This window comes from Moschus berezovskii, chromosome 12 (genome assembly GCF_049115385.1).
Source record: "Moschus berezovskii isolate FMDL1 chromosome 12, NW_MosBer_1.0, whole genome shotgun sequence".
Classification (NCBI taxonomy): domain Eukaryota; kingdom Metazoa; phylum Chordata; class Mammalia; order Artiodactyla; family Moschidae; genus Moschus; species Moschus berezovskii.
In genome coordinates, this window is record NC_142471.1 from 82,113,630 (window position 1) to 82,128,780 (window position 15,151).

At 38.9% G+C, this 15,151-nt stretch overlaps 1 protein-coding gene across 2 annotated transcripts in view; it reads left to right on the forward strand.

Moving 5' to 3' along the window:
• The window catches only part of ATRNL1 (attractin like 1), an 843,932-nt gene extending 831,620 nt beyond the window's left edge, over positions 1 to 12,312 (forward strand). Inside the window, exons 29-30 of one of the 2 annotated variants that reach the window (XR_016038801.1) lie at positions 6,055 to 11,216; positions 12,221 to 12,312. Coding sequence is in view for 1 of the 2 variants with exons in the window: in XM_055424575.2 (XP_055280550.2) it covers positions 6,055 to 6,179 (125 nt within the window). In the remaining variant the exon portion in view is untranslated. Of the gene's footprint in view, positions 1 to 6,054; positions 11,324 to 12,220 lie in introns of those variants that run through there. The other variant, XM_055424575.2, reaches the window with a different exon arrangement.
• The last annotated feature ends 2,839 nt before the right edge of the window (positions 12,313 to 15,151 follow it).

Genomic DNA, 15,151 nt, shown 5'->3' on the forward strand with positions numbered 1-15,151 from the left:
GTCTGACCCTGCTGCTTCCTCTGTGTACCAGCTTACTTACGTCTCTCCATTGATAAATGTCGTCAACATAGAACTAATATCTGTTGGCCACACTCCCTCTTACCTCATTACCTGCTGACTTGTCTGGCTTCCATCCTCAGCTGAGTATGGAAATGACTCCAGGATCACCAGAATCTTCCTTGAGCAGATCCAAAGGCCTCTGTGGCAAGCCTCACCTGCTGCTCCTTGTGTACTTTAGCAGATGACATGAACCCTCCTTCCCCTTGATTTCTACAGCACAGTGCTGTACAGGAGACTAGCTGATCTTCTTATAGTACCCATTTCCCCTCGCTGGCATTCCTTTCTGTTCATAAATCTCTGGAGTTCTATTCTTGCCAGATCATATTTGAGACTTATTTAGTACACATTGACCCACAGGAATAAAATAATTCAACAACATAGCATGAGATTCCAATGTGAGGCCTTCCTCTAAGAGCAGCAGATTGAGAAGATGTCTGTGAGAGCTCAGGGACTGGTTCAACTCAATTCAGAGTCAAGTCTCCAAGGCCTTACAGAAGGGAAATTGGTGACTTCTTGAAGCAAGCAATCTCGTCTCATGGATTACTATGGGGATTTGGTACATCTCATTTTATTCAAAAAGTCTGTGGAAGTCGACAGAAACTAAAATGGTTCCTATATAGCTGTGATAAACCAGGGTATGAGGGTGACCCAAGACAGATGGGTCATGGTGGAGAGTTCTGACAAAACATGGTCCACTGGAGAAGGGAATGGCAAACCACTTCAGTATTCTTGCCTTGAGAACCCCATGAACAGTATGAAAAGGCGAAAAAATATGACACTGAAATGTGAACTCCCCAGGTCGGTAGTTTTGCTTTGGTCAACTAAAATAGACTGGAATGGGCTAATTTAACTCAGATGACCATTACATCTACTACCGTGGGCAAGAATCCCTTAGAAGAAATGGAGTAGCCATCATAGTCAACAAAAGAGTCTGAAATGCAGTACTTGGATGCAATCTCAAAAATGACAGAATGATCTCTGTTCATTTCCAAGGCAAACCATTCAGTGACACAGTAATCCAAGTCTATGCCCCAACCAGTAATGCTGAAGAAGCTGAAGTTGAACAGTTCCATGAAGACCTACAAGACCTTGTAGAACAAACACCCAAAAAAGATGTCCTTTTCATTATAGGGGACTGAAATGCAAAAATAGGAAGTCAAGAGATACCTGGAGTAACAGGCAAATTTGGCCTTGGAATGAAGCAGGGAAAAGGCTAATAGACTTTTGCCAAGAGAACACTCTGGTCATAGCAGATACCCTCTTCCAGCAACACAAGAGAAGACTCTACACATGGCCATCACCAGATGGTCAGTACCAAAATCATATTGATTATATTCTTTGCAGCCAAAGATGGAGAAGCTCTATACAGTCAGCAAAAACAAGACCGGGAGCTGCCTGTGGCTCAGATCATGAATTCAGTACTGCAAAATTCAGACATGAATTGAAGAAAGTAGGGAAAACCACTAGACTATTCAGGTATGACCTAAATCAAATCCTTTACAGTGACACAGTGGAAGTGAAAAATAGATTCAAGGGATTAGATCTGATAGAGTGCCTGAAGAACTATGGATGGAGGTTCGTGATATTGTACAGGAGGTAGTAATCAAGATAGCCACAAGAAAAAGAAATGCAAAAGGGCAAAATGGTTGTCTGAGGAGGCCTTACAAATAGCTGTGAAACGAAGAGAAGTGAAAGGCAAAGGAGAAAATGCAAGTTCCATTTGAATTCAAGTTCCAAAGAATAGCAAGGAGAGATAAGAAAGCCTTCCTCATTGATCAGTGCAAGGAAATAGAGAAAACAATCGAATGGGAAAGGCTAGAGATCTCTTCAAGAAAATTAGAAATACCAAGGGAACATTTCATGTTAAAATAGGCACAATAAAGGACAGAAATGATATGGACCTAAAAGAAGTAGAAGGTATTGAGAAGAGGTGGCAGGAATACACGGAAGAACTGTACAAGAAAGATCTTCATGAACCAGATAACCACGATGGTGTGATCAGTCACCTAGAGCCGGACATCCTGGAATGTGAAGTCAAGTGGGCCTTAAGAAGCATCACTTTAAACAAAGCTAGTGGAGAAGGCAATGGCAAGCCACTCCAGTACTCTTGCCTGGAAAATCCCATGGATGGAGGAGCCTGATAGGCTGCATTCCGTGGGGTCGCTAAGGGTCGGACATGACTGAGCGACTTCACTTTCACTTTTCCCTTTCACACATTGGAGAAGGAAATGGCAACCCACTCCAGTGTTCTTGCCTGGAGAATCCCAGGGATGGGGGAGCCTGGTGGGCTTCCATCTATGGGATCACACAGAGTCGGACACGACTAAAGTGACTTAGCAGCAGCAGCAGTGGAGGTGATGGAATTCCAGTTGAGCTACTTCAATTCCTAAAAGATGATGCTGTAAAAGTGCTGCACTCAATATGCCAGCAAATTTGGAAAACTCAGCAGTAGCCACAGGACTGGAAAAGGACAGTTTCTTTTTTTACCACACAGTTGCAATCATCTCACATGCTAGCAAAGTAATGCTCAAAATTCTCCAATCCAGGCTTAAACAGTATGTGAACAGTGAACTTCGAGATGTTCAAGCTGGATTTAGAAAAGGTAGAGGAACCAGAGATCAAATTGCCAACATCTGTTGGATCATCAAAAAAGCAAGAGAGTTCCAGAAAAACATCTACTTCTGCTTTATTGATTATGCCAAAGCCTTTGACTGTGTAGATCACAACAAACTGTGGAAAATGATCTTCAAGACATGGGAATACTAGACCACCTGACCTGCCTCCTCAGAAATCTCTATGCAGGTCAAGAAGCACAGTTAGAACCGGACATGGAACAATTGACTGGTTCCAAATTGGGAAAGGAGTATATCAAGGCTATATATTGTCACCCTGCTAATTTAACTTATATGCAGAGTACATCATGCGAAATGCCAGGCTGAGTGAAGCACAAGCTGGAATCAAGACTGCTTGGAGAAATATCAGTTACCTCAGATACGCGGATGATACCGTGCTTTGTGGCAGAAAGTGAAAAGGAACTAAAGAGCCTCTTGATGAAAGTGAAAGAGGAGAGTGAAAAAGTTGGCTTAAAACTCAACATTCAAAATTTTAAAAAATTAATAAAGATTACTTGAAATTCTGTGGAAAAAATGAAATAAAATAAAATTTACTTTAATAAACAAAAAATAAATAGAAAGAGACATTCAGTTCAGTTCAGTTCAGTTCAGTCGCTCAGTCGTGTCCGACTCTCCGCGACCCCATGAATCACAGCACGCCAGGCCTCCCTGTCCATCACCAACTCCCGGAGTACACTCAAACTCATGTCCACAGAGTCCGTGATGCCATCCAGCCGTCTCATTCTCTGTCGTCCCCTTCTCCTCCCGCCCCCAACCTTTCCCAGCATCAGAGTCTTTTCCAGTGAGTCAACTCTTCGCATGAGGTGGCCAAAGTATTGCAGTTTCAGCTTTAGCATCAGTCCCTCCAATGAACATCCAGGATTGATCTTACTTTTCAAAAAATAACTAAGATTATGGCATCTGGTCCCATCACTTCATGTCAAGTAGATAGGGATATGGAAACAGTGAGAGACTTTATTTTCTTGAGCTCCAAAGTCACTGCAGATGGTGACTGCAGCCATGAAATTAAAAGATGCTTGCTCCTTGGAAGGAAAGCTATGACCAACCTGCTGCTGCTAAGTCACTTCAGTCATGTCCGACTCTGTGTAACCCCATAGATGGAAACCCACCAGGCTTCCCTGTTCCTGGGATTCTCCAGGCAAGAACACTGACCTAGACAGCATATTAAAAAGCAGAGACATTACTTTGCCGAAAAAGTTCCGTCTAGTCAAAGCTATGGTTTTTCCAGTGGTCATGTATGGATGTGACAGTTGGACTATAAAGAAAGCTGAGCACTGAAAAATTGATGCTTTTGAACTGTGGTGTTGGAGAAGACTCTTGAGAGTCCCTTGGACTGCAAGGAGATCCAACCAGTCCATCCTAAAGGAAATCAGTCCTGAATATTCATTGGAAGGACTGATGTTGAAGCTGAAACTCCAATATTTTGGCCACCTGATGTGAAGAACTGACTCATTGGAAAAGACCCTGATGCTGGAAAAGATTGAAGGCAGGAGGAGAAGGGGATGGCAGAGGATGAGATGGTTGGATGGCATCACCGACTCGATGGACATGAGTTTGAGCGAGCTCCTGGAGTTGGTGATGGACAGGGAAGTCTGGCATGCTGCAATCCATGGGGTCGCAAAGAGTCAGACTTGACTCAGTGACTGAACTGAACTGAACTGAAACCAGGGTATTGGATTCAGCCATTGCTTGTATAAATTTAGGAAAGTCTTTACTATTTCTGTACATATTAACACATGTTCCTATCAATCAGTGGACAAAACAATATTCTTCATTACCTTTGATAGCTAGACATCTACTTTCATGTAGATATTCTACTGATAATGCTAATGATCTTTTTCTTATATTTAAGACATTTATTCACTAAATTTCTGCAAGTTGTCTTTCTTCTACGTACATTTCACAGCTCTATCCCTAGGGTACTTTCTTACCTCTTAAAAGCAATGTAAGAGAATGAAAAGACAGACAACAGTCTGGGAGACAATATTTGCTAAACCTGTATCTGAAAAAGGACTGGTATCCAAAATGTAAAAGAAATCTCTTAAGATTCAACAATAAGAAAACAAACAAGAAAATTAAAAATAGACAAAGGGTCTGAATGGATACCTCACTAAAGAAATATGTACATATGACAAATAAGTATAGGAAAAGATGTTCAACATCGTACATTATTGTTGCTTCTGTTTAGCCGCCCAGTTGTCTCCAACTCTTGTGACCCTATGGACAAACTGTAGTATATCAATTCAATGGAATATTATTTAGCAATAAAAGAAATGGGTCATCAAGCCAAGAAGAGATATGGTGGAACTTTAAGGAATATTGCTAAGTGAAACAAGACAATCTGAAAAGGCTACATACTGTATGATTCCAACTATATGACACTCTGGAAAGTGCAGAACTATAGAGATCTTTGAGAAAAGATCAGTGGTTACCAGAAGCTCAGGGTAAGGGGAAGGATAAACTGGTAAAGCCCAGGAAATTTTTAGGGCAATGAAACTATTTTGTATGATTCTTTCACAGTTAGTATATGACAGTGTGCATTTATCAAAACCCGTAGAACTTTGTATACAGCCCAAAGTGTGATCCCTAATGTAAACCATAGACTTTAGTTAATAATCATGTATCAATATTGGTTCAACATTTCTGTAAACCTAAAACTACTCTAATTAAAAAAATATATATATGCTGACTTTTGTTATACACACATATACACACACACACAATCAATAGTAACACTGAAAGTTCCTTATACTTTTAGAACACATTTGTGTTTGGACGTAGAAACAAAGGTGTGGAGTCATATCCACACTGATTGTGGTGTTTTTGTCACACAGCAATTTGATTGTCCAAAATCAGAGTCAGTTAATTTTATTTGCTCTTCTTCATGTATACAGTTCATATGTCCAAGGTTAGAAATATTTTAAAATGTGAAAAAGAATGTATTTATGCATATAACTGAATCACTCTGCTGTATAGCAGTAATTATTACAGTGTTGTAAGTCAACTATGTTTCAACTGAAAAAAAGTAAAACAAGAAATATTATAAGTAAAGGGTAAACTGGATTGGGGGCAGGAGGAGAAGGGGACGACAGAGAATGAGATGGCGTGATGGCATCACCGACTCAATGGACATGGGTTTGAGTGAACTCCGGGAGTTGGTGATGGACAGGGAGGCCTGGCGTGCTGTGATTCATGGGGTCACAAAGAGTTGGACACGACTGAGCAACTGAACTGAACCTGACAACTTCCAGTAAACAGCTACACATTTGATTGCTGAATATAAAACAATACTAGACCACCACTGTTGCCATCCCAAAAATGTCTAACCAAACATTTACCTGCCTTTTTCCTCTTCTTCCAGGCCTTGCAATTGCCAGTGCCCTAATAGATATTTCACAACAGAAGCCTTCAGATAGTAAAGACAAAACTTCAGGAGTCCGAAATCGAAAACACCACCTCTCAACGCGTCAAGGAACTTGTGTCTGAGAAACAGAAACTGCTCCTATAGGTTCTGTCATGTTTGACTCTGTAAATGGCTTCCATTAAAGGCTGGTCCAAGGCCTCACTTTTCATGGAGACAAATCTCTGTATGGTCCCAGGGCCTAAACATAGTTCCCTCTGAAAGGGGAATGACCCGAGTGGCCAAAGAATGTTCATGAGTTTTATAAAATTAATAGTATTGATGGTCACAGGTGATAAAGTTAGTTTTTACAGCTATCTTAGGCTTATCATAGATAACATTAAAGTACTCTGGAAAAAAAAAGATGTATATTGTTTCTTAATGCAGATGAAAAATATGTAATTCATATAAATCAAACTGTTTATATCCCAGGACTTTAAAGAAAGACATTTTATAATGCCTGAGTGATGAGAACTGTACAGTTTTTGCCTCCTAAGCAAACTTATGTCACTTGTATATGAACAGGAAATGAACACATTGCAATGGCTTTAAAGACTATTTTATCTCCTTGTAAATGTAGAAGCAAGATTTTGATTTAGTAGGATGTAGGTAAATGTATTTAAATATTTCACAGGACCATATCATGTCCAAACTCAGTTTTCAAATGTCATTCTTTTTCACCTAACTGGAATGCAGACCAAAATGAATCCATTTGGTTCGATGGTATTGTGCAACTTCACAGGAGGTTTATTAGAATTCTGAGTGACGAGGACATTGCTGTCGTCCATGCCAACTGCCTAACTCATTATCAGAGCTGATAGAGCATGGAAAAGCCTGTCCAGCAATCAATTTTTCCCCTCCTTCCCAAACCAGCCTCCAATGCCACAAACCTGAAGAGAGCTGAAATAGTTATTTTACAGTATGCAAGCTTCCGCTCTAATATGGTAATTTTTTTAATTGCCTCAGAATCATTGGATCAGACCTCAATGATCCATCTGCATTTTTAGAAGAATGGATCACGTTCTTTTGGCCCTCCTCTCCTAGCTGCTAGATTTTATCTACCTTTTACAAACGCTCTGAAAAGCATTTTAGAGTCAAAACCCCCTCCAAGTCATAATATGACCCAGGTTTCTTCCTGCCAACTGTTTTCACTTATAATACAAGTAGAGAAGAGCATTTGCTGGCAAGCATCTACAGTATTCCTGTTTCTAACACGAGCACATTGATGTCATGAAAGCCTCCAATTTGAGAAATATAATAAGTTTGTCACTGCCCGCATTCAGAATATTCTTAATGATTCAAACATCTGAATTATGGCAGAAAGGGAAGACGGTTTAATACAGCTTTCACATTGGAATGTAGACTCATGTGTGTCCTCATTTTTGACAGCCATCCAGTAGAACTCAGTAGATGAACAGAGCTTGTTTGGAACTGCAATTTCTTAACTTCAAGGTGACTACAGAATATATGAAGACAGCAGTGACAAGAGACACATCCAAAGCTGCTCTGTGCAATATAGTTTTGTTCAGTGTGAAAGTCATTTAAATATAATTGATGTTTAGTACTCTCTATGTACTTATCACATTCTTTGGATTTCTGGAAGATAATGACACTTTACTGTTTACAGCTAATGCATAGTTGCTTGCATGCTATGGTTGTGCAGTAGCAGAATATGACCCTATTGTGATATTAAATGTTTATTTCACAATGCCACTTTTACATAGCCAGCTTAATTTGATGAGGATCGAATGTGATGTATAGCAGGAATGATCATAAATATGTAGTTGCATCATATATAAGATTGTTAGGTTGCATCTAACCATGACTGTGTCATTGTTTTGATGATTAGACATTTATGAATTATAGTATATATTCCTTATGTTGGCATGATAATTTTGCTGTTTTTCCACGTGTTAAAAGGTAGACTAATTCTTAGATCAATTTAATCTATAGCCTATGGGGTTTGGGTAGGGATAGGAAGTGGAGCTGTTTGTTTTTTACCTCCCTATGAAATTTTCTTTCAAAAAAAAAGAAAGAAATTGAGCAAAGTTTGTAAATGTCTCCTGAAAACAATCAAGCAATTTTATTAGCTTTTTGGGGGGCCCTTTAAATGTTGATTTTTTTTTTCTCATGGAAAAATAGATTGACAAAACTGATGAATACAAAAGTAGAATCATGTAAATATAAAATGATTGCCCAGTTTGCTTAATACTCTGTAACAGTTATCATGAAAGCATATATAACAAAAAGACAGACATATACAGAGTTGAATGTAAAATCTATTTCAGCTGTATTTTTAGAGAGGCTAAACGGAATTACTGTGAAAGAATTGTCAAGCCTCATTCATCTCAAATCTCATAGAGTTCTTAAAATTTGTAAATTTGAATTTTAGACAATTATGGGACATAATGCAATATTAAGTTAAAGTCATATACTCTATGTTTCTGGGCCAACTATGGCTAACTCTGTGACTAAATTATGCAATATCTTCTCATCTTTCCAAAGCTTTTTACTGGCAAGAAAATACTTCACCCTATGTGAAGTAGATTGAAAAGACCTTGGGGATAATCGCTTTGAATCTGTATCATTTTCTTTTTTCCCCGCATCCCAAACACTTTTAATCTGGAAGCTTCCTTTGAAAAAAAAAAAAGAAAGAAAAGAAATAAACCACAAGTATACCCAAATACTGTTCAAGAAGTTAGGCATTAAATGACTGATTCTCTTGAAAATTTACCTTAATGGAACTCTGTACATTTCAATTTAGAATGACTTTGAAAAATTCTTTAACTTTTAGGATTTCTTATTCCACCCAAGATGAAAAGCTTTGGTTAAATAGAATGAAAAGTTTTGGTTAAAAAAATTTTTTTAATCATTTTAATAGTGGACAATTAGAGATTTCTTGTTGAAGAGGATGCACGTGCTCACAGATCAGTTTAATACATTTGAAGAGGACTGAGATTTTCATAATTGCTTTTAAATGAAAATTTATTTAGTGAGACACATAGAAGGAAAATGTATACCATATACTATGGTGTTATGTTCAGTAGGAAAACTACAAATGGAATATATTTCAACCTGTAATCCATCCTTACTGTGCTTCCCGATATCTCATTTTCTTTGGGTTACAGTAAGACAGCAGTGACTACATGGCTTTGTGCTGCTGCAGGGTCACTTAGAGTGCAGACCGGTGGTTGGGCCTGAGAACAGATGTTGCAACCAGCTTTGAGCTATGTGGTGCTGGCACGTTTTACCTTTTCGAAGCCTCAGACTTACCATCTGCATGGGAAAGCTACTGTACTCACCTTGCAAGCTGTTGTGAACCTAGAAGACAGTGGACATGATAGACACAAAGCTTACACATTGGGCCCTCAGTGCAGTATGTGTAGCTGGTTTCTAACAGTCGTGGGGCCACCAGGGCACTCTTTTTCGACCAACTGTTTTATAAATCGTCTATTAATTTTTCATTCATATTTTCAGCATCTATAAAAGCCATGTAGGTTTTTGCAAGTGAAGATTTCATAAAAACCTCGAGTCAGTTCCTATATTTCTAGACTATAGAGATTTCTAAAAAAAACTCCACTTGGATATTTGGGTCAATAGCAGCTTTGACTCTTTCAAAATATATAGTTCTAGTAAAGCATTTTTTAAATGATTGCTTGGTGACATTTAGACAGGAACATCGATTGTCACTTTCATGTTCAAATTTAGCAAGAAGGGATCGATCCTTACATTTGGTTGTCATACATGATACATCTTTGTGGCCTTGAACATAAAACTATGATTTGAAAAGTGTTTCATATAAAATGTTTTAAAAAATTAAAACTGATCAAATGAACGAATTCTACCCACTTTGAAAAAAAGTCAACTTTCCAAAACCTCTTTGCTAAAATAGGTGTGGGTTTTACTTAGATGAGTTTGAAACTTGAACTACCTGGTTCAGCGCACATTCCCGCCTTTGCCTGTAGAGATTAAGATACAGAAGGACTGGACTGGACCCTGGACAGTCATATGCTTAAGAAGCAAGCACCTCAGTGATTCTTAGGATTAGGCAAATTAAGGATACGTTGCACTAGGCCAAAGAGCTGCCTTTATTTACAGTTAGAAGAATTTCTTTAAATAATGACATCATCATTCTAAGTCAAAATGCTTTAAATAATTTTTCAAGGAATACAAGCCATCTGGTTGGTGTTACAGCAGTGTTTTCATTATAGTGTACATTTAACATTTTAGTTGTATCAAACTTTTTAAATTAAGAATTAGAACCATCTCAGTATATATGTATACAGGTATGCATGCCAGTGTTAAAACAGATTGTGTAAAAATTCAAACCTGCTTTAAGAAGCCAACATTTTATGATATAGTATGCTATTCATCAGGAGTTTAATTGCTGAAATAAAAACATTGGACCTTCCAACCCCCATTGCCAATGCAGTTTTGTTATATATATATTTTTTACCTCCCCAAGACCATCTAGGAAAAAGCACTCAACCAAAGGATAAGTTTATCTGCCATCTATGACTTGGTTATAAAATTTGGTTATTGAATTCCACATTCAGAATATATTTCTCCTTCACCTGATTTTTGCTGGCCTTTTCTACGTGTTCTCTTTGGGTTTGTTTTTTTTTTAAAGATTTTTTGGATGTGGATCATTTTAAAGTCTTCATTGAATTTATTACAGTATTGCCTCTGTTTTACATTTTGGTTTTTGGCCACGGGGCATATGGGATCTCAGCTCCCTGACCAGGGATCAGACCGGAACACCCTGCATGTGAAGGTGACGTCTTAACCACTGGACCACCAGGGAAGTTTCCCTACATGTTCTCTTTGAATTGCAAGCTGAACACTTCGATTGTTCCTGAGAATGGATGCCTAAGTGGCCAAGATTCCAGCCAGAACTGAGGATCTCTGTCCCAGCCATGTGTTCTATGTTCACATAGGTTGTTCTTCTTGTTGTTTAGTCACTTATTCGTGCCCGACTCTTTTGCAACCTCATGGACTGTAGCTTGCCAGGCTCCTCTGTCCGTGGGATTTCCCAGGCAAGAATACTGGAGCACCCGGGTATTCAAGCATCCAAGGGATCTTCCCTGACTCAGGGATGAAACCTGTGTCTCCTGCATTGACAGGTGAGTTCTTTGTCACTGAGCCACCACGGAGGCAGTGAGAGTCCTCTTTCTGACTCTGGTGCAGTCGTGGCATAGCTGAGGAGTTTCCTAAGAAAAGTCTGCTTGTTCTTTGGCGAGTTTTGGGTTTCGTCCCCACATTGCCCTCTGTATCCTGGCCCGTGTCTGTCACTGCTCTCTTGGGCCTCAGTCTGGCGTTATTAAGAAGGGAGCAGCCAAGACAGATCCAAATGCCTCTCTTCTCTCCAACCCCACAGGAGGACCAAGTATCTGCCCCTTCTTGCGTTCAGGGGCTCAAGCAGGCCCTCTGTCTCCTGACCTAAGGCCTAACCCTGAGGGTGGCCCTGCTAGTGCTCTGGGGGATAACATGGCAGACCCTTTCTCCCGGGCAGCCCAACTCCACACATCCCAGAGGTCAGGTCAGGGAAGGGGACCTCACTGCCCTGAGAAACATGCCCAGCCTGTTAGCATGTCCCAGAAAAGTGAGAGTTTGGGGGGCAGGCCTCAGAGGAAGATGTGTCTGAAGCAGTAGCACTCGGAGTTGAACCGTGGAGCCCCTTTCTCTTAGAACAAAAAGCAGCAACTTCTCTGAACGTCTGAGCCCGGAGCATCCTCTTCTTCAGTTTCTTGATGGTGGATGAGTGCTTATCAGAGGATTTGAGGATTTCAATTCAACACTTATTTTTCTCTGCCCTGAAGAGATTTCCTCTGAGAAGTCAACTGTAAGTGGCTGGAGTGAGGGGCTGGCATTCTTTCAGCTCAAACTCACAGTGCTTCCTGATGAACGTGCAACCCTATCTCCAAATTCTAATGGATTATTCTTGTTTAGCATCAGGGTACCTGGCACAGCGACAACCACCAAGAAGTATTATTGACCATTACTTTCTCCAGGCACTCAAATGAAAACAGCAAGAATTATTATTTTGCTTCCTAAATATGAAACTACATTGTATTTTGGATGAGCTTCTAGAAACTGCACCCCCCCTCCACTCTGACCTGTCTTCCAGGGATCCCACCCTTTGAGGAAATAATTGTGCCCTGCTTGACTGGTTGTGCAGCAGCCCTGAGTGAACAAGAAACTGAACCCCTCGAAGACCCCTCCAGGTATGCTGTATTCTACTCACCCATCCAAAGGTTTGACCAGTTTTATTTTTGGCAGAAGTGAAATTTTCACTCAGGCAAGACAGCTGTTTAAGCACCATCGCTTTAAACCAGCTATGAGCGTGGTCAGATAGATCTCACTCTGGAAAATCTGCCTTGGGAGATGGCATTACTGAGCAAATTCTTGAAACAGTTTTTTGTGCCTCTATAGCCCCTGTTGCTGAAAGATACCTTAAACTTTGTGCTTTTCAGTGATGTACAGGTTGTGTTAGAATAAATCTTGTGTGGGATACATTTGAGTTTTAGTGTGAGCTCAAATGCCAATTCTTTTAAAGGCTTAGACCGATTATCTAAACTATTCCTAAGTAACCTGAGATAAAAAATGCTCATCTATCTTACCTAGGTGTTGTGATGGGTTTATGTTGTTGTTGAAATAGGAAGTAGATCAGAGTTTGATGTTTTGTCCTTGTACTATGAGAAGATTCAAAGTTAAATTCAGAGAATCATGTGCAACAATTCTCTTGATTATTGTGGGTAACACTAAAGTGCATATATGTGCCAAAGTTCCCAAATAACCAAATTACAATAGAAACCAATGGTATATATTACCTAGTAATTCAGAGTTGTGCTTTTCAGGATTTTTAAAGTATTTATTATATTTTGCAAATATTTTCTCAACTTTAGAGGGTAATTTTACAGCAAATACCAACAGATTGTTTTTCTTTCCCATCATCACACATCTTTCCGACCCTTCATCAACTAGTCAGCTTGTTTCCCCCTGTAGCAGACTAGTGCTCTCATATCTCTATCAATGCTTAAAAAAATAAATAACATAAAATAGGTCTTGAACATCTTTGTTCCCTTGTGACAATGCGCATTGTCTGTGGTAATCTTTTCCTTTAGATCAGCTTGTTTGAAATACGATGGTACTTAAAAGGAAGGCCGGCTGGAAGGACACCAATAAAAATACCAGCTCAGCTTAAAACAATTTGATTTCAGCCTAAAATGAATTACCTTGCAGCACAAATAGATAATGGCAAATGGGATATCCTACTTATCAGGACTATTCCTTGCGGAGAGTTAGAACTCCAGGTTCATTTGAAGCTCATTGCCTTGTGAGGATAAAGAATACGGTCTTCTGAACATTTATGTGCAGATGAACTAGTTGGAAGAGGAAACAAACTCTGAGTACACAACATCCACCCCTTGCTGATTTCTGAAGTGACAACTCCAATTTGACCTTCAACATTGCAAAAACACAATGTGTTGACTGTTAAAAGAAACAACCCTTCTGTAAAGGAAAAATATCAAATAGCATCATTTTGTTTCTCAAGAGGCTGAGTCTCTCATAAGCTTTACAAACTAGAAGTTTGTAAAGATATATAAGGATGCTTTGTTTGTGTTTTTGTACATAATAGGCACGGTTTTAGTGACAAGATGTTCCTTTCCTAAACCATACTTAGAAGATGGTTATGGGATAGACTTTTCATTAGTAATTCTTACTTTGATAGCATATATGAACCACATGGCCTTTTGCACATTAGTGAATTGAGATTTATTTTGTCCTAAAGTAGAATGGCCAAATAAAGAATATACCTTAATAGGAATCCATGAGAAAAAATAACAGTTTTTCTACTGTTTCAATATATCATAAGATTCTTATATCCACTCATAATACATTGATTCAGTTAATGACAGTCTCCTTTCTCTGTCCCTCTCAACCTCCCCTCTCTCTCATGCAAATTACTTTGTGTAGATAGTCTCAATGTAGTCTTTGTAATTGCCCCTGCAATGTAGTCTTCAAGGGTTTATTTACAATTTTTTCAAAGATTATGACAATGTCAAATTTATTATCTTGGTTGAATAGAAGATAAAGAATAATAATCAGAAATCTTTACAAAATTTGAAATCTACTATGACTGTTGTTATAAAGTTTGATTCCACATGCAAAACAAATCACTTCATATTACTAAAATTAAATGCAAATGCCCAGAATTGAGTCTTAACCACGTTATTTCAATTTTGAAGTGGCAGTATTGTTTGGGTCATTTGTGCTTTATATTACGTGAACCAGTTTAAACTATACATGAACCAAAAACATCCAAAGAAGCAGAGGTGGTTGAATCAATTCTGTCATTTTTTTCAAAGGCTGTTGACCCGTGAGCTAGTGGATAAAACGGAGAAAATGAGAATAAAACCAAGATACTATCCTCAGCTAAATAACAAGTCTTACCATGCCTCCTGCCTTCCTAGGTACTTAGGAGAAATAGTTTTCAGAAACTCAGATCCAGTCCCAAATGACTGTTGTTATCAGAAAGCTGTCCAGATGGCAGTGTGTGTGTGTGTGTTATAGCACCTATAATAATTTGATTTCCTGATGCTACCCCTGTGGGGTAGTATTCAGTGTTTCTAGAATGAGAAGGCAGAAGGGTACATCATGTCTCACTGACCCACAGAAGCTCAGTAGATAAATAAATAAATAAATGACTCAGATGCAACATCATGATTTGAATTTCCATTTGTAGCTGGATTTTGTGAATTTTAACATTGCTGCTTTCTATCCTACTGTTAAGTGATAAAGTTCCTCATCTGTATGTAAGCATCTGAAGTGTTAGTAGGTAATTACATAAATGAAGTATTTTACACAAAGCATTAAAATTTGTACCAGAAAGAACAGCTTATATTATTTCTCAACCAATATTGGCACATGTAAAACACTTTGAAAGCTCTCAACAAGATAATAAACTCAGACGTTTCCCCCTCTTTCCTTCTGAGTCCTTATCTAGGTATTTTTCTTTTAGATAAACAATCAGCGGTGTGTTTACTGAAGCTCACAT